Source organism: Anomaloglossus baeobatrachus, chromosome 8, assembly GCF_048569485.1.
Source record: "Anomaloglossus baeobatrachus isolate aAnoBae1 chromosome 8, aAnoBae1.hap1, whole genome shotgun sequence".
NCBI lineage: Eukaryota > Metazoa > Chordata > Amphibia > Anura > Aromobatidae > Anomaloglossus > Anomaloglossus baeobatrachus.
This window is the reverse complement of record NC_134360.1, coordinates 236,476,047-236,496,829: the sequence shown is the minus strand read 5'-3', so window position 1 is coordinate 236,496,829 and position 20,783 is coordinate 236,476,047. Positions and strand designations below refer to the sequence as shown.

At 45.6% G+C, this 20,783-nt stretch overlaps 1 protein-coding gene across 3 annotated transcripts in view; it reads left to right on the top strand.

The window, feature by feature from the left end:
- The window catches only part of FGGY (FGGY carbohydrate kinase domain containing), a 298,106-nt gene that overhangs the window by 199,947 nt on the left and 77,376 nt on the right, over nucleotides 1-20,783 (top strand). For all 3 annotated transcript variants that reach the window (XM_075320405.1, XM_075320406.1, XM_075320407.1), the window contains exon 14: nucleotides 10,891-10,985. In XM_075320405.1, coding sequence (XP_075176520.1) covers nucleotides 10,891-10,985 — 95 coding nt within the window. The remainder of the gene's footprint in view (nucleotides 1-10,890; nucleotides 10,986-20,783) is intronic.

Sequence of the window (20,783 nt, the reverse complement as noted above, 5' to 3'; positions counted from 1 at the left end):
CCATAGACTTACATTGCGCATCGAATAGCGGCGAGGTATTCGGAAAATATTCGCGAAGCCGAATAATCGAAGTATTTGATCATCCCTAGTCACCATCTCCCCATTGCCTAGACACAGGGTTTCCCTTGCCTTCCCTTTCATCATTCACTTGATACTTCCCCGTACCTAGAGTGACATTATCTATGAGCAAGACATAACAACAGCTTAAAATTCACAAAATAACTACTGATCAATTGGCCAATAATTATCCCGACAAACCCATACACATGAACATTCAACTCTGTCCTTTTCAGGGAGGAAAGGGTAAAAAAACCGCTATCAGTCACCTATGTCAGCACCTTATCTCTCCTGAAAACAAAAAGACTGGCTGTCAAAATTCCTATGCCCCACATACATGTCATAGGGTCAGCCGGTCCTGCAGAAATCAGCGGGTTTGGCTTACTTTCACCACCTAATGTGTATGCCCGTTTTTAGACACTGTTCAACTTTGCACTGGTGATATCACGAGAGTGACAGGGAAGAATGGCGTACAAAGCGACACACAACACCGCAAAGAGTACACCAGGGACAATTTAACAACGGTGGGCCCTAGCGCTAGTGAGGGGGAAGATGAGACCCCTCATTCACTTACTTGCAGCTGTACCCTACACTCCTAGCCAGTCCCTATTCTGGTTCCTAACCTGTTGCCAAACAGGATACCTAAGACCCTGGCAGACCCTGTAATAGCCCTGACTAGTGAGCTGGCAGGTGGGAGACGCTAGTCCCACCGCTGAACTAATAAAACACCAAGGTAAGGAAAGACAGACAGGGGAAAACAACACAACAGACTGCTGCAGTCAGCACCAAGACTGCAGCCTACACAGCAACTTGCAGAGAGGGCTCCACCAGCTTCTTCCACCTCCAGGCCAAGCATCCACATGAGAGTGAATAACCGGCACCCTCTACTGGGAGCAGAGGGCATATATAGGGACTGAAAGTGGTCTAAACCGGAAACAACTGAGTTGGTAATGGAATACTTGCTGGCATGGAATACAGACATTAACCCTCTCCTTGCCAAAAGAAAGGGAATGCATTTAGTCTGCAGAGTCTCAAAACAAAGAGACTCTGCTCCAGAACCTGTCACTAGTCCCTACAACAGAGAGTCGACCGTGACAGATGATTCTCACTGTTCTTGCTATTGCATCTTCAGGGAGGACGAGGACTTGAACTTTGGCACCACATATTGGATTTAGCAATCCTAAAAGTCAATAACGAACCTTTAACAAGCCTTGCCATATGATGTAGAAGCCAACCCAGAATCTCAATTTGCAGACACATGTATCGGGGTGTTGCCCCTCATCAGTGCAAAGCATGAGATCTGATTTTGCTGTATGAGAGGCTTATGACAGGAAATAAAGAGAAATGTTTCTCCATGTAAAGTGTGACATGCTAGTGTAAGGAGGCTAAGGCCCTGTCTGCACTTACCGGAATTTGCCGCGGATTTTCTGCGGATTTGCTGCATGTTTCGCTGCAGAAAATGTTCATAACATCTCTGCAGTGAATCACCAGCAAAACCTATGGGGAAAAAAAAATCCTGTGCGCACTATGCGGATTTTGACAGCTGCATGTTTTGCTGCGGGATTCCCGCAGCAAAAACAATTGCATGTCAATTCTTTTCCGCACGTCGCTGCGGGATTTCACTCCATTGACTGCCATGTAATCGTGAAATCCCGCAGGGAATAACGCAGGAAGCAAATTCTGTGCGGTTCACTGCGTTTTCCTGCGTTATTCCCTGCGGTATTTCGCGGTTTACCTCCGGTAATGTACATCGCTTGCCTGCAATTTGCAGGGAAGTGATGTCATTACAGGAAGAGGAAGCGGAGCAGGAGAAAACACACACAGACATCACAGACACAGACACAGACACATAGAACACACATAGAAAGCAAACGGAAATATAGAAAACAAAGCACGTGGGCTCCGTCCAGCCGAGGTAAGCACACAGCGGCGGCCCGGTATTCTCAGGCTGGAGAGGGAGAGGGGCAGGGTTTATGTCCCCCGCCTCACTCCCCCTCCCGCAGCCGAGAATATCAGCCGCAGCTGCCCCGGGACTGTCGCATGCATTATGCGGCAGTACCGGAGTGTCCCCGGCTCTTCTTGCTGCCGTGTAGCAGTGGCAGTCAGGGTAATACAAGGAGTTAATGGTGGCGGATCACCGCCATTAACTCCAGGCTTGATCATGGCAGCGTCTATGTGACAGCTGACATGATCAACCCGTAAGTAAAGTGAAAAAACACACAGAAAAATCCTTTATTTTAAATAAAACACAAACAAGCCTCGTTCACCCTTTTATTAACCCCTCCCGAAACAAAACTCCGACGTAATCCACAGCTCCGGCGTCCTGCGATGCTTGCATCCAGCCGCGACTGACACAGACACTGCTGAATGCAGCCTCGCAGCGAGACAGCAGAGGTAACCACAGGGCATTTCCCACGGCCGGTAATGTGAACTCACTGCCGACCGTGAGAAATGCAGAGTGTGCTCACGGGGACTCTATCTCTCTATCTATCCCTCTATCTATCCATCATCCTTCTATCTATCTATCTATCTATCCCTCTATCTATCTATCTATCTATCTATCCCTCTATCTATCTATCTATCCCTTTATCTATCATCCTTCTATCTATCTATCCCTCTATCTATCTATCATCCTTCTATCTATCTATCTATCCCTCTATCTATCTATCTATCTATCTATCTATCTATCTATCCCTCTATCTATCCCTCTATCTATCTATCCCTCTATCTATCTATCTATCATCCTTCTAGCTATCTATCCATCTATCCCTTTATCTATCTATCTATCCCTCTATCTATCTATCCCTCTATCTATCTATCTATCCCTCTATCTATCTATCTATCTATCTATCCCTCTATCTATCTATCTATCTATCTATCTATCCCTCTGTCTGTCTATCTATCTATCTATCTATCTATCTATCTATCTATCTATCTATCCCTCTATCTATCTATCTATCTATCTATCTATCTATCTATCTATCTATCCCTCTATCTATCTATCTATCTATCCCTCTATCTATCTATCCCTCTATCTATCTATCTATCTATCTATCTATCTATCCCTCTATCTATCTATCTATCTATCTATCTATCCCTCTATCTATCTATCTATCTATCCCTCTATCTATCTATCTATCTATCTATCTATCTATCTATCTATCTATCTATCTATCCCTCTATCTATCTATCTATCCTTCTGTCTATCTATCTATCTATTCTTCTATCTAGTCTTCTGTCTATTTCTCTATCTCAGAATGAAATGACTTTTTTTTTTTTTCAATGTGCTTTATTGCATTGAATGCAATATAAGCACATACCAACCCGCACGCGGAAAAACCGCGGCAATACCGCGAACAATACCGCGGTAAAACCGCAGCAAACCACGGCAAACCGCATGCGGTTTTTGGGTGCGGTTTGCCGCGTTTGTTTACCGTGGGTGCGGTAATCTTTGAATACCTGCGGAATTTTCTTGAGAAAATTCCATTTTCCAGTGCGCACAGGGCCTTATAAGCCATGTGATGCTCCTCTGGGAAATTAAATGTGCAAATTTTCTTTTCAGAGAGGATGAGGACTTAAACTCTAGTGCCACATATTGGAAGTAGCAATCCTTAAAGTCAATATCGACCCGTTAATGAGCCTTACCACATGACTTGGGATAAAAGCCAAACCAGAATCTCAATTTGCAGACACATGTTTAAGGGTGTTGCTCTTCGTCAGTGCAAAGCATGAGATCTGATTTGATTGTATGAGAGGCTTCTGACTGGGGTCTCAGGAGTAACGTTTCTCCTTGGAGAGTGACATGCCAGGGTAAGGAGGCTTATAAGTCATGCAATTAACGTTCTCTAAAATTCATAGGAGCTCCTTTTTACATCAATGGTGTTTATTAGAGACTATTCAGATCCATCATATCAGTAAGGTTTTTAACATTTTTGTTCAGAATCTGCAATGCAGCTTCAAAATGCCATGCATGTTTAGAGACCCAATGATTGAATCCACCTGAGTCCCCTCAGCCCATTAGATGCTCTAGGAGGGGTCATCACCCAGCAAAACCTAAATTTAAAGTTTCTTCTAGTACAAAAATCCTGGACATTTATTTTCATTATTATCTTCCTCTCGAACAATCACAAAACACCGATCTGTACAGAACTTCTCATTATTTCCAACATGGGAGATCAAAGAAGAGACATCAGCCGGGGCATGCCGGCCACGGTCAGGGACAGTGTTTGTGGTCACAGGTGATTTATACGCTGCCACCTACATCCCAATAGCGTCCTATACTGCTCTTTCCTCCAGGATGATGTCCTTATCTGACATGTTAAAGGTTTTTATTAGGTTCAGTGCAAAATTGTTTTTGGGATTTAAAAGACGTTGCTTCTGTGTATGAATTTCCTCGGTTTAATGCTCAGTTGGTCGAAGTGCAGTGACTCACTGGGCATTTATAGAGTTAAATACTGTCTGACAGTGATAATACTAACTGTGTAACATTAAAGGGGTTGTCTGGTCTAAATCCACAAGACTGCAGTCACTCTATATGACTGCAGCTTATCCATTCACTAGAGAGCAGTGACATCACTGAGAATGCAGCCTATCCATTCACTAGAGAGCGGTGACATCACTGAGAATGCAGCCTATCCATTCACTAGAGAGCAGTGACATCACTGAGAATGCAGCCTATCCATTCACTAGAGAGCAGTGACATCACTGAGAATGCAGCCTATCCATTCACTAGAGAGCAGTGACATCACTGAGAATGCAGCCTATCCATTCACTAGAGAGCGGTGACATCACTGAGAATGCAGCCTATCCATTCACTAGAGAGCAGTGACATCACTGAGAATGCAGCCTATCCATTCACTAGAGAGCAGTGACATCACTGAGAATGCAGCCTATCCATTCACTAGAGACCAGTGACATCACTGAGAATGCAGCCTATCCATTCACTAGAGAGCGGTGACATCACTGAGAATGCAGCCTATCCATTCACTAGAGAGGGGTGACATCACTGAGAATGCAGCCTATCCATTCACTAGAGACCGGTGACATCACTGAGAATGCAGCCTATCCATTCACTAGAGAGCAGTGACATCACTGAGAATGCAGCCTATCCATTCACTAGAGAGCAGTGACATTACTGAGAATGCACCCTATCCATTCACTAGAGAGCAGTGACATCACAGAGAATGCAGCCTATCCATTCACTAGAGAGCGGTGACATCACTGAGAATGCAGCCTATCCATTCACTAGAGAGCGGTGACATCACTGAGAATGCAGCCTATCCATTCACTAGAGAGCGGTGACATCACTGAGAATGCAGCCTATCCATTCACTACAGAGCAGCGACATCACTGAGAATGCAGCCTATCCATTCACTAGAGAGCGGTGACATCACTGAGAATGCAGCCTATCTATTCACTAGAGAGCAGTGACATCACTGAGAATGCAGCCTATCCATTCACTAGAGAGCAGTGACATCACTGAGAATGCAGCCCATCCATTCACTAGGGAGCGGTGACATCACTGAGAATGCAGCCTATCCATTCACTAGAGAGTGGTGACATCACTGAGAATGCAGCCTATCCATTCACTAGAGAGCGGTGACATCACTGAGAATGCAGCCTATCCATTCACTAGAGAGCAGTGACATCACTGAGAATGCAGCCTATCCATTCACTAGAGAGCAGTGACATCACTGAGAATGCAGCCTATCCATTCACTAGAGAGCGGTGACATCACTGAGAATGCAGCCTATCCATTCACTAGAGAGCAGTGACATCACTGAGAATGCAGCCTATCCATTCACTAGAGAGCAGTGACATCACTGAGAATGCAGCCTATCCATTCACTAGAGAGCAGTGACATCACTGAGAATGCAGCCTATCCATTCACTAGAGAGCAGTGACATCACTGAGAATGCAGCCTATCCATTCACTAGAGAGCAGTGACATCACTGAGAATGCAGCCTATCCATTCACTAGAGAGCAGTGACATCCCTGAGAATGCAGCCTATCCATTCACTAGAGAGCGGTGACATCACTGAGAATGCAGCTTATCCATTCACTAGAGAGCGGTGACATCACTGAGAATGCAGCCTATCCATTCACTAGAGAGCAGTGACATCACTGAGAATGCAGCCTATCCATTCACTAGAGAGCTGTGACATCACTGAGAATGCAGTCTATCCATTCACTAGAGAGCGGTGACATCACTGAGAATGCAGCCTATCCATTCACTAGAGAGCAGTGACATCACTGAGAATGCAGCCTATCCATTCATTAGAGAGCGGTGACATCACTGAGAATGCAGTCTATCCATTCTCAAGAGAGCGGTGACATCACTGAGAATGCAGCCTATCCATTCACTAGAGAGCGGTGACATCACTGAGAATGCAGCCTATCCATTCACTAGAGAGCGGTGACATCACTGAGAATGCAGCCTATCCATTCACTAGAGAGCGGTGACATCACTGAGAATGCAGCCTATCCATTCACTAGAGAGCAGTGACATCACTGAGAATGCAGCCTATCCATTCACTAGAGAGCAGTGACATCACTGAGAATGCAGCCTATCCATTCACTAGAGAGCAGTGACATCACTGAGAATGCAGCCTATCCATTCACTAGAGAGCGGTGACATCACTGAGAATGCAGCCTATCCATTCACTAGAGAGCAGTGACATCACTGAGAATGCAGCCTATCCATTCACTAGAGAGCAGTGACATCACTGAGAATGCAGCCTATCCATTCACTAGAGACCAGTGACATCACTGAGAATGCAGCCTATCCATTCACTAGAGAGCGGTGACATCACTGAGAATGCAGCCTATCCATTCACTAGAGAGCGGTGACATCACTGAGAATGCAGCCTATCCATTCACTAGAGACCGGTGACATCACTGAGAATGCAGCCTATCCATTCACTAGAGAGCAGTGACATCACTGAGAATGCAGCCTATCCATTCACTAGAGAGCAGTGACATTACTGAGAATGCACCCTATCCATTCACTAGAGAGCAGTGACATCACAGAGAATGCAGCCTATCCATTCACTAGAGAGCGGTGACATCACTGAGAATGCAGCCTATCCATTCACTAGAGAGCGGTGACATCACTGAGAATGCAGCCTATCCATTCACTAGAGAGCGGTGACATCACTGAGAATGCAGCCTATCCATTCACTACAGAGCAGCGACATCACTGAGAATGCAGCCTATCCATTCACTAGAGAGCGGTGACATCACTGAGAATGCAGCCTATCTATTCACTAGAGAGCAGTGACATCACTGAGAATGCAGCCTATCCATTCACTAGAGAGCAGTGACATCACTGAGAATGCAGCCCATCCATTCACTAGGGAGCGGTGACATCACTGAGAATGCAGCCTATCCATTCACTAGAGAGTGGTGACATCACTGAGAATGCAGCCTATCCATTCACTAGAGAGCGGTGACATCACTGAGAATGCAGCCTATCCATTCACTAGAGAGCAGTGACATCACTGAGAATGCAGCCTATCCATTCACTAGAGAGCAGTGACATCACTGAGAATGCAGCCTATCCATTCACTAGAGAGCGGTGACATCACTGAGAATGCAGCCTATCCATTCACTAGAGAGCAGTGACATCACTGAGAATGCAGCCTATCCATTCACTAGAGAGCAGTGACATCACTGAGAATGCAGCCTATCCATTCACTAGAGAGCAGTGACATCACTGAGAATGCAGCCTATCCATTCACTAGAGAGCAGTGACATCACTGAGAATGCAGCCTATCCATTCACTAGAGAGCAGTGACATCACTGAGAATGCAGCCTATCCATTCACTAGAGAGCAGTGACATCCCTGAGAATGCAGCCTATCCATTCACTAGAGAGCGGTGACATCACTGAGAATGCAGCTTATCCATTCACTAGAGAGCGGTGACATCACTGAGAATGCAGCCTATCCATTCACTAGAGAGCAGTGACATCACTGAGAATGCAGCCTATCCATTCACTAGAGAGCTGTGACATCACTGAGAATGCAGTCTATCCATTCACTAGAGAGCGGTGACATCACTGAGAATGCAGCCTATCCATTCACTAGAGAGCAGTGACATCACTGAGAATGCAGCCTATCCATTCATTAGAGAGCGGTGACATCACTGAGAATGCAGTCTATCCATTCTCAAGAGAGCGGTGACATCACTGAGAATGCAGCCTATCCATTCACTAGAGAGCGGTGACATCACTGAGAATGCAGCCTATCCATTCACTAGAGAGCGGTGACATCACTGAGAATGCAGCCTATCCATTCACTAGAGAGCGGTGACATCACTGAGAATGCAGCCTATCCATTCACTAGAGAGCAGTGACATCACTGAGAATGCAGCCTATCCATTCACTAGAGAGCGGTGACATCACTGAGAATGCAGCCTATCCATTCACTAGAGAGCGGTGACATCACTGAGAATGCAGCCTATCCATTCACTAGAGAGCAGTGACATCACTGAGAATGCAGCCTATCCATTCACTAGAGAGCAGTGACATCACTGAGAATGCAGCCTATCCATTCACTAGAGAGCAGTGACATCACTGAGAATGCAGCCTATCCATTCACTAGAGAGCAGTGACATCACTGAGAATGCAGCCTATCCATTCACTAGAGAGCAGTGACATCCCTGAGAATGCAGCCTATCCATTCACTAGAGAGCGGTGACATCACTGAGAATGCAGCCTATCCATTCACTAGAGAGCGGTGACATCACTGAGAATGCAGCCTATCCATTTACTAGAGAGCAGTGACATCACTGAGAATGCAGCCTATCCATTCACTAGAGAGCGGTGACATCAATGAGAATGCAGCCTATACATTCACTAGAGAGCAGTGACATCACTGAGAATGCAGCCTATGCATTCACTAGAGAGCTGTGACATCACTGAGAATGCAGCCTATCCATTCACTAGAGAGCGGTGACATCACTGAGAATGCAGCCTATCCATTCACTAGAGAGCGGTGACATCACTGAGAATGCAGCCTATACATTCACTAGAGAGCGGTGACATCACTGAGAATGCAGCCTATCCATTCACTAGAGAGCGGTGACATCACTGAGAATGCAGCCTATGCATTCACTAGAGAGCGGTGACATCACTGAGAATGCAGCCTATCTATTCACTAGAGAGCGGTGACATCACTGAGAATGCAGCCTATCCATTCACTAGAGAGCGGTGACATCACTGAGAATGCAGCCTATACATTCACTAGAGAGCGGTGACATCACTGAGAATGCAGCCTATGCATTCACTAGAGAGCTGTGACATCACTGAGAATGCAGCCTATCCATTCACTAGAGAGCGGTGACATCACTGAGAATGCAGCCTATCCATTCACTAGAGAGCGGTGACATCACTGAGAATGCAGCCTATCCATTCACTAGAGAGCGGTGACATCACTGAGAATGCAGCCTATGCATTCACTAGAGAGCTGTGACATCACTGAGAATGCAGCCTATCCATTCACTAGAGAGCGGTGACATCACTGAGAATGCAGCCTATCCATTCACTAGAGAGCGGTGACATCACTGAGAATGCAGCCTATCCATTCACTAGAGAGCGGTGACATCACTGAGAATGCAGCCTATCCATTCACTAGAGAGCGGTGACATCACTGAGAATGCAGCCTATCCATTCACTAGAGAGCGGTGACATCACTGAGAATGCAGCCTATCCATTCACTAGAGAGGAGTGACATCACTGAGAATGCAGCCTATACATTCACTAGAGAGCAGTGACATCACTGAGGATGCAGCCTATCCATTCACTAGAGAGCGGTGACATCACTGAGAATGCAGCCTATACATTCACTAGAGAGCAGTGACATCACTGAGAATGCAGCCTATTCTTTCACCAGAGAGCGGTGACATCACTGAGAATGCAGCCTATCCATTCACTAGAGCGGTGACATCACTGAGAATGCAGCCTATCCATTCACTAGAGAGCACTGACATCACTGAGAATGCAGCCTATCCATTCACTAGAGAGCAGTGACATCACTGAGAGTGCAGCCTATCCATTCACTAGAGAGCGGTGACATCACTGAGATTGCAGCCTATCCATTCACTAGAGAGCACTGACATCACTGAGAATGCAGCCTATCCATTCACTAGAGAGCAGTGACATCACTGAGAATGCAGCCTATTCTTTCACCAGAGAGCGGTGACATCACTGAGAATGCAGCCTATCCATTCACTAGAGAGCGGTGACATCACTGAGATTGCAGCCTATCCATTCACTAGAGAGCACTGACATCACTGAGAATGCAGCCTATCCATTCACTAGAGAGCAGTGACATCACTGAGAGTGCAGCCTATCCATTCACTAGAGAGCGGTGACATCACTGAGATTGCAGCCTATCCATTCACTAGAGAGCACTGACATCACTGAGAATGCAGCCTATCCATTCACTAGAGAGCAGTGACATCACTGAGAATGCAGCCTATCCATTCACTAGAGAGCGGTGACATCACTGAGAATGCAGCCTATCCATTCACTAGAGAGCGGTGACATCACTGAGATTGCAGCCTATCCAACGGATCTGTTACAAATGCAAGAAAAACTGATGGCTAAACAACTGACAAAAGTTGTGTTTGGTATCACTTTTTCCCAGTGGATCTCAGCAGGATCTGTTCTAACGGATGATTACTTGACATGTGAACTCGGCCTCACTTGTGTATCCATTCGGTGATTTCTATAGTTCCATAATTCTATAACTTTTCCTTCTTGGTGTTGCAGTGTCGATGTTGAGTAGTGCCCGTACAATAAGCTGCAGTTTTACGTGTTTGTCATGTACAGGTCTTCCAGTTATCTTATCCAAAGAAGTTGAGTCGGTTCTTGTAGGAGCTGCCATACTAGGAGCCTGTGCGTCACGGGATTTTACATCTATTAGGGTAAGTAGAGGGTTAACAATTATCACCCGTGGTCTCCTGTGGTGGAGCTGAAGGGATATTTTAACACTTGCTAACAGGTGCAGGATCACAATCCTCCAGGTCAGATTATTGTAGAGTACTCAGCCAAAATGGGTTGTGTACCGCAGTAAACTGCAACAGCAACACAAACCCCTGCCCAATCCCCACCAAAAGCGAGCGGGGAAGGGGTACAAATGCCAACACCTCTAACTTACAAAGTTGCAAGGACATACAGGCAACACAATACATTCTAAAGCTCTCCCACAATATTTTAAGTAGGACTCATTTGTTGTGTATTTGTGTGTGTGTGTGTTTATATTTATTTATTTATGCATACACGTAACTCTGAACTATATTTGTTAAGTGATTTGAGTGATGCTGTGTGTTATTCTCCAGTCACATCTAGAGCTGCATTCATAGTTACACCCACCAGAATTTTCGATTCAGTTCTATAAGTCATTGATGAAAGAGAAGGATCAGTATAGGATACGGTAAATATTGTATGTATAGAGTGGCTGCACAAGCAAAATAATGAGTGCAGCTCTGGAGTATAATTCAGGATATAACTCAGGATCAGTGCAGGATAAGTAATGTAATGTATGCACACAGTGACTGCACCAGCAGAATAATGAGTGCAGCTCTGGAGTATAATACAGGATATAACGCAGGATCAGTGCAGGATAAGTAATGTAATGTATGCACACAGTGACTGCACCAGCAGAATAGTGAGTGCAGCTCTGGAGTATAATACAGGATATAACTCAGGATCAGTGCAGGATAAGTAATGTAATGTATGCACACAGTGACTGCACCAGCAGAATAGTGAGTGCAGCTCTGGAGTATAATACAGGATGTAACTCAGGAGCAGTACAGGATAAATAAAGTAATGTGTCTACACAGTGACTGCACCAGAAGAATAATGAGTGCAGCTCTGGAGTATAGTACAGGCTCTGGAGTATAGTACAGCATGTAACTCCGGATCAGTACAGGATAAGTAATGTAATGTATGTAAACAGTGACTCCACCAGCAGAATAGTGAGTGCAGCTCTGAAGTATAATACAGGATTTAACCCAGGATTAGTACAGGATAAGTAATGTAATGTATGTACACAGTGACTGCACTAGCAGAATAGTGAGTACAGCTCTGGAGTATAATACAGAATATAATTCAGGATCAGTACAGGATAAGTAATATAATGTATGCACACAGTGACTGCACCAGCAGAATAGTGAGTGCAGCTCTGGAGTATAATACAGGATGTAACTCAGGAGCAGTACAGGATAAATAAAGTAATGTGTCTACACAGTGACTGCACCAGAAGAATAATGAGTGCAGCTCTGGAGTATAGTACAGGCTCTGGAGTATAGTACAGCATGTAACTCCGGATCAGTACAGGATAAGTAATGTAATGTATGTACACAGTGACTCCACCAGCAGAATAGTGAGTGCAGCTCTGAAGTATAATACAGGATTTAACCCAGGATTAGTACAGGATAAGTAATGTAATGTATGTACACAGTGACTTGTACACAGTGACTGCACTAGCAGAATAGTGAGTACAGGTCTGGAGTATAATACAGAAAATAATTCAGGATCAGTACAGGATAAGTAATGTAATGTATGTACACAATGACTGCACTAGCAGAATAGTGAGTGCAGCTCTGGAGTATAATACAGGATGTAACTCAGGATCAGTACAGGATAAGTAATGTAATGTATATACACAGTGACTGCACCAGCAGAATAGTGAGTGCAGCTCTGGAGTATAATACAGGATGTAACCCAGGATTAGTACAGGATAACTAATGTAATGTATGTACACAGTGACTGCACCAGCAGAATAGTGAGTGCAGCTCTGGGGTATAATACAGAATATAATTCAGGATTAGCACAGGATAATTAATGTTACATATTTGCAAGGTGACTGTATATGCAGATGGCCTCTCTACGTATATTTCATGCTGTCTTCTATATACATCCAATGCAGTTGTGTTGATGGAGGGAGGCTGTTGTGTATATCCTTATTTTCGTGATGTTGTATATTGGTTTTGCGGGGGTTGCGTTAGGTTAGACATCTGGTTCTGGGTCTATCCTGTAATGCTGCTCTCTGTAATGTGACCGCTGAGAATCTTCGGTGTTTTCTTCTAGGATTTGTTTATGTGCAGTTCTCTTTTCCTTCTCTGAGGTTTCAGTACAGATTTTTTCTTCTCTCCTGGTTTACATAAAATCAGAGCAGATCTACGGTGGATAAACCATCTGTCAAAAATTTCCGTAACATAAATGCTCGTATATGAAAATGAATTGGTAGTTATTGTTGAGTAAATATAACCTGATTATATAATTTAGGAAAACTGGTTCACAAGGTGGTCAGTAATATGCAGTGTACATTAAGAATCAGCCCTTCTATCCAAGAGTCTTAAAACAACATCTTCAGCTTCCGGGATCATGTATAGAAAGTCCAGAATACTGTGAAGACGCAGCTATACATATAGGAATAAAGCACAGCGGTGTAACTCTGCCACACAATCATGCCATTCAGAGTCTGTGCAAAGTTGGATGGCAGCTATTAGTGGTCCTCATCCAGCATTTCTTTAAATCTTTCTGATATCAGTTTCATGCATCTTATCTAGAAAGTCTTCTTTTTGACACACATAGGAAAAAAAGCATATTACCAGAGTAAGCCGTGTGGAGATCCAGTAAAAGAAAGTAATGCATGGAAGAGTCAGCTCAGAAGCATACAGAATAGTGAGTGCAGCTCTGGAGTATAATACAGGATATAACTCAGCATCATTATAGAATAAGTAATGTATGTACACAGTGACTGCACCAGCAGAACAGTGAGTGCAGCTCTGGAGTATAATACAGGAGGTAACTCAGGATCAGTAATGTAATGTATGTACAGTGACTGCACCAGCAGAACAGTGAGTGCAGCTCTGGAGTATAATACAAGATGGAACTCAGGATCAGTACAGGATAAGTAATGTAATATATGTACACAGTGACTGCACCAGCAGAGTAGTGAGTGCAGCTCTGGGGTATAATACATGAGGTAACTCAGGATCAGTAATGTAATGTATGTACAGTGACTGCACCAGCAGAACAGTGAGTGCAGCTCTGGAGTATAATACAAGATGGAACTCAGGATCAGCACAGGCTCAGTAATGTAATGTATGTACACAGTGACTGCACCAGCATAATTGTGAGTGCAGCTCTGGAGTATAATACTGGATGTAACTCAGGATCAGTGCAGGATAAGTCATGTAATGTATGTACACAGTGACTGCCCCAGCATAATTGTGAGTGCAGCTCTGGAGTATAATACAGGATGTAATTTAGGATCAGTACAGGCTCAGTAATGTATGTACACAGTGACTGCACCAGCAGAATAGTGAGTGCAGCTCTGGAGTATAATACAGGATATAACTCAGGATAAGTCATGTAATGTATGTACACAGTTGCAGAATCTAATCAGGATCTGTGCAAGATTAGATTTAATGTATGCACTTATTTTTTTCTCTGGGATGTCACTTGATGCTAAGCAGCAGATATCACATACAATATAATGATGGCAGTGTGTTATTAGCTATATTTCCAGGCTGTTAATTACCAAAACTGAGTGAAGCTTCCACCTTGCGCTGGGGTGAGGTGTGACTCCGGAGCGAGCGCTCAGCTCTGGCTGGAGCCATGATATGTTTTCTTTTTATGTTTTTGGAACGTTGTGGCGGCTGCACCTGTTTAATTTCCCCAGGACTTTTCTGCAGCGAATGCGGCCTCTGTAAATCACACGATGCAGGCAGCATTACGTGTTATTAACGGCAACCTGAACGACCTATTACTGCTGCCCAGATACTACTGAGCTCTGTGTGTGGAGGGGTGCGTGGGGTGCAGGGTACACCCACCGAAAATACAATGCTGTTATACAGTTTCATAAAGGGAACTTGCATTTTCATATAAAATTAGGGCACAGATCAGCGAGTCATGGAACTGGCCCACAAGTATGGTAACATTGGGAGATTGGGTTGTAATTTTCTGTGGGCAGGGTGTTATATCAGTAACAAACAGAATCGTCTGTACCCCGCTACTCACTGATTCATACCATTACCCAAGATTATATTATGACTAATGGAAGATGAGTCGCCCAGAACCGGCGCGCGGCCCGAGGATAAGATCTAACCAGATATCTGGAATACAATTAGTCTTATTGCACGTGTGTTTATAAAAGCTCATTTCATATAATTACTGTGAAATAGAACAAAACATGATGTACTCGAGGATTGGAGAACCAGCTCACTCACCCCTACCCCTGACATCACTGTGCATTCATGGCATTCATTAGGAATACAGTACACAATGTCTTATCAGGGCAAACGTGCTGCTGGTGCATCTAGACGTTAACGATAACTGTAACAGATGAGAGTATTGTTTTACATTTCTTGCCTTAACATACAATGTAACTGTGATATTCGGTGCAAAGTAGGATCCATGGGCCCGCGCACCGGACTCCCCTAGGGAGACAACCAGGAGCGAGCCCCTATACAGGGACTGTCTGGCGGCCACCCCAGAGGGCCTAGATGCACGGCAGCCAGGACACAAGTGAAATACGGGTTAGCGTCCATGTGGGATATGGCTGCTGGTCCAATGGTAGATATGGGCCGAAGGGGATCAGGACAGATGAGTGGAACGGGGTACAGGTGCCGACTGGTGGTAACAGATGGAGTCCGGGACCAGCGACGGGTGCGGACTGATGATACCGGATGGAGTCCAGAACCGGCAACGGGTACAGGCTGGCGGGAGATGATGGGATCCACAGCAGACTGTCACCGGGGAATCTCCTGGGAAACCGGAGGGCTGGACACACTCAAGCTGGCAGTCGGGATCTGTGGGTAGAGACAGAGTTAACCTGGGTACGAGACACAGAGGGACCTGAACACCTAGCGCAAGGGACAAAGCTACAAGAACACGTTGGACAGGCAATGCCCAAATGGAAAAGGAAGTCTTATATACCCTGTACCTGTTATCAGCCATATCCTGTTTCAGAGATGCTGGCCCTTTAAGAAGAGGTGAGAGAGAGCGCATGCGCACTAGTGCGCATTCGCGAAGCCAGGGAGCCGGAGATCAGCACAGGACGCAGAGGAAGGGATGCAGGAGAGCTAGAGGCAGAGTCACGGACTGCAGCGAGACTTCAGGGCCGACGAGCAGGGGGCACGGAGGACGTTGAGGAGGGGGAGCGGGAGCCGCAGCTGCGGTCAGAGTGCACGGGAACCGGGTTGGTGAGTGAGGAGCGGCGCCATGACAAGCGGCGCCGTAGCCCCGGGAGTGTGACAGTAACATATTTACATGAGATTAGGGACAGAAGTTAACTGTTCCTTGCAGTGCTGGGATCCTGAACTAGAACTCATCTTTGTGGAGTTTGTACAACGATGGTCAAAAGTTTAGTTTTTGTTTGTTTTTTTTTACAAATTTTGCTGCTTTAGTTTTTTAAAGTGGCAATTTGCATTAATTCTAGATCACTGGCGGACACAAAACAGAAAAGAACCCCTGTGCAAAAACAATATATGTGTCCTTTCCCTGCCCAAGAGCTCATAAAAATGCACAATTCCACCTGCTTTCGATGTAAAAATGGGCCTCCTGACCTCTTAGGACCCTCTGCGGCTGCACTGGCTGCACCAATGATATGTCTGCCCCTGCTCTAGATTGTATTTTTTTACAATTCATCTGATCATTCTTTGTAGCAAAGTTATTCCTTCCCATGAAAATGAACCTAATTCACAAAACCTCATTTTCACTGAATTTCAGACCTGCCACAAAATAACCAGCTTACATCAATTCAGTGATCTTCGGTAGAAAGTGCCACCAAGGACAAGACAGCTGATATCACTTAATTATAGCACATACTGGTTGCTCTAAAAGGGAGCTGGTACTTCAAATCACTGTCTTCTGTTAACCATGATTATCTATAAGGAAACATGTGCAGTCATCATTCCTTTGCATCAAAAGAGTCCTTGCTGCTTGAAATATTGCCAGTAAATAAGTAATTTATCTGATCATAAAAAACTTCAAAGACAAAATTCAATAGCTGTGAAGAAGGCTTCAGGGCTACTAAGAAAGTCCAGCAAGTGCCAGGACCACCTCCTAAAGAGAATTTAGCAATGGGGTCTGTTCAACTCCAATGCAGAGCTTGCTTAGGAATGGCAGCAGGCAGCAGTGCAGAGTTTGCTCAGGAATTGCAGCTGGAAGTAGTGCAGAGCTTGCTCAGGAATGGCAGCAGGCACCAGTGCAGAGCTTGCTCAGGTATGGCAGCTGCAACTAGTGCAGACCTTGCTCAGGAATGGCAGCAGGCACAAGTGCAGAGCTTGCTCAGGAATGGCAGTTGGAACTAATGCAGACCTTGCTCAAGAATGGCAGCAGGCTCCAGTGCTGGGCTTGCTCAGGAATGGCAGCAAGCACCAGTGCAGAGCTTGCTCAGGAATGCCAGCTGCCAATAGTGCAGAGCTTACTCAGGAATGGCAGCTGGCACTAGTGGAGAGCTTGCTCAGGAATGGCAGCAGGCACTAATGCAGCGCTTGCTCAGGAATGGCAGCAGGCTTCAGTGCCGGGCTTGCTCAGGAATGGCAGCTGCCAATAGTGCAGAGCTTACTCAGGAATGGCATCAGGCACTAGTGCAGAGCTTGCTCAGGAATGGCAGCTGGCACAGAGTGGAGAGCTTGCTCAGGAATGGCAGGAGGCTCCAGTGCAGAGTTTGCTTAGGGATTGCAGCAGACTCCAGTGCAGGCCTTGCTCAGGAATGGCAGCAGGAAAAAGTGCTGAGCTTGCTCAAGAATGCCAGCTGCCACTAGTGCAGAGCTTGCTCAGAAATGGCAGCAGGCGCTAGTGCAGAGCTTGCTCAGGAATGGCAGAAAGGCAGGTGTCAGTGCATCTACAAGTGAGATGAAGACTTTTGTAGGCTAGCCTGGCGTCAAGAAGAGCAGCAAAGTAACTTCTCCCCAAGATAAACATCAATTATACACTGGCATTCTGCAGGAAGCTCAGAGATTGGACTACATAGGACTGGGGTAAAGTTATTTTCTCTGATGATGCCCTCTTTAGACTATTTGTGATAGCTAAAAGAATAATTGTCTGGAGAAAAGGTGAGCTCTACAATGAGTACTGTGTCTGCCAACAGTAAAGCCTCCTGAGGCCACTCATGGGTCAGGGTTTTTTAATCCATGGAGGGACTCACTCATAATTTTGCCTAATAACACTGCAATGAATAAAGAATTGACCTAAATATCCTCCAAGAGCATCTTCTCCCAATGATCCAGGAGCAATGTGGTGATGATGCATTTTCCAGTATCATGGAGACCATGTCACAATTCAAACTGGCTTAGTGAACAAAACATTGAAATTCTGGGTCCATGGCCAGGAAACTCCCCAGGTCTAAGTCCCATGGAGAACCTGTGGTCATTCCTCCAAAACCTGGAGGTCACGCAAAAGTACAGAACTCGTGATGAACTCCAAGCACAAATTAGACAAGAATGGGTTGTCAGTTAGGGTTTGGCCCAAAATCTGATATCCATCTGCCGGGGTGAAGGGCAGAAATCTAGAAAGATAAGGATCAACACTGTAAATATTGATTCTTTGTATAAACTTTAATACATTCATTAAAAAAAAGTTTACAAACTTCTGCTTCTAATTATACTTCATTATCCATAGAAAAATCTAAGTAAAATAAATGGAAACACTGCAGCAGCAAACTTTGCGAAATCCAAAATTTGTGACAGTCTCAACATTTTTGATCACCACTGTATTGTCTCCCCTTTTAGGGTCTTTGCTCGGGGTACTGTAGTTTTCGGTAACACCTCCAGAAATGTACTCATAAGTTTAAAGGGTTTTCCAGGACCAGACAGAAAAAGGACCCCAGTGCAAAAACAGTGTTCGGGCCCTTTGCCCCCATCATCAGCTGTTTGTAGCCCCCACTGGATGTGCAGTCATGGTTGTGATATACAAAGGCCTTCTGCTGTCTACGTCTGCCCCTAAATGTGATGTTCCCACGTATCCTCCGTGTATATAATGGAGATGATGTCCTCTGTGTATATAGATGGGATGATTCTGCAGTCCCCGGGGTCACTCCTCAGTGACTTCGTAGAAAGTGTTGGCTTCTTTCCTCTGGCTCGGCCGCGGACCACGTGAAGTGCCATGACGTGTGTGTTGGACCGAGCTGAGGGAACTGACACTACTATAAAGATCTCCCCATCCATTACAGCTGTCAGCACGGCACGGAGGGGGAAGTTCAATAGTCAAAGCTGCTCAACCACAACCCCCCCATCCTCGATAAATCCATCCTACTGCAGACCGCTCCGAATATAAGAGCCAAATGGGTTAGAATAAAAGACAGGCAGATGGCGAAATATTAATGTGATGTGTCTCTTAAAGGCACAGTGGACATAAGGACGGTCCTTTCTCTATTTGCAATCTATTGAACCCTGATATCAGCCATTTCTGGCTATGGAACTATAACAATGCCTAGAACAGATACTGACATAGAGTGCCTGCTACAGAAGACCCTTACAGTGCCTGCTACAGAAGACCCCACACAGTGCCAGCTACAGATACCCCCATACAGAGCCTGCTGCAGATACCCCCCATACGGAGCCTGCTACAGAAGACCCCTACAGTGTCTGCTACAGAAGACCCTATACAGAGCCTGCTACAGAAGACCCTATACAGAGCCTGCTACAGAAGACCCCTACAGTGCCTGCTACAGAAGACCCTATATAGAGCCTGCTACAGAAGACCCTATACAGAGCCTGCTACAGAAGACCCTATATAGAGCCTGCTACAGATGTCCCCATACAGAGCCTGCTCAAGAAGACCCTATACAGAGCCTGCTACAGAAGACCCTATACAGAGCCTGCTACGGAAGACCCTATACAGAGCCTACAACAGAAGACCCCATACAGAGCCTGCTACAGATACCCCCCCTCCAGTCTCCTGCAGATGCCCCCATACAGAGCCAGCTACAGATGCCCCCATACAGAGCCAACTACAGAAGACCCCATACAGAGCCTGCTACAGAAGACCCTATACAGAGCCTGCTACAGGTGCCCCCATACAGAGCCAGCTACAGAAGACCCTATACAAAGCCAGCTACAGAAGACCCTATACAGAGCCTGCTACAGAGGACCCTATACAAAGCCAGCTACAGAAGACCCTATACAGAGCCAGCTACAGGAGACCCTATACAGAGCCAGCTACAGAAGACCCTATACAAAGCCAGCTACAGAAGACCCTATACAGAGCCAGCTACAGAAGACCCTATATAGAGCCAGCTACAGATGCCCCCATACAGAGCCAGCTACAGAAGACCCTATATAGAGCCTGCTACAGAAGACCCTATATAGAGCCAGCTACAGAAGACCCTATATAGAGCCAGCTACAGGAGACCCTATACAGAGCCAGCTACAGAAGACCCTATACAAAGCCAGCTACAGAAGACCCTATACAGAGCCAGCTACAGAAGACCCTATATAGAGCCTGCTACAGGAGACCCTATACAGAGCCAGCTACAGAAGACCCTATATAGAGCCTGCTACAGGAAACCCTATACAGAGCCTGCTACAGGAGACCCCATACAGAGCCTGCTACAGGAGACCCCATACAGAGCCTGCTACAGAAGACCCTATACAGAGCCTGCTACAGGAGACCCCATACAGAGCCTGCTACAGATGCCCCTATACAGAGCCTGTTACAGATGCCCCCATACAGAGCCTGTTACAGAAGACCCTATACAGAGCCAGCTA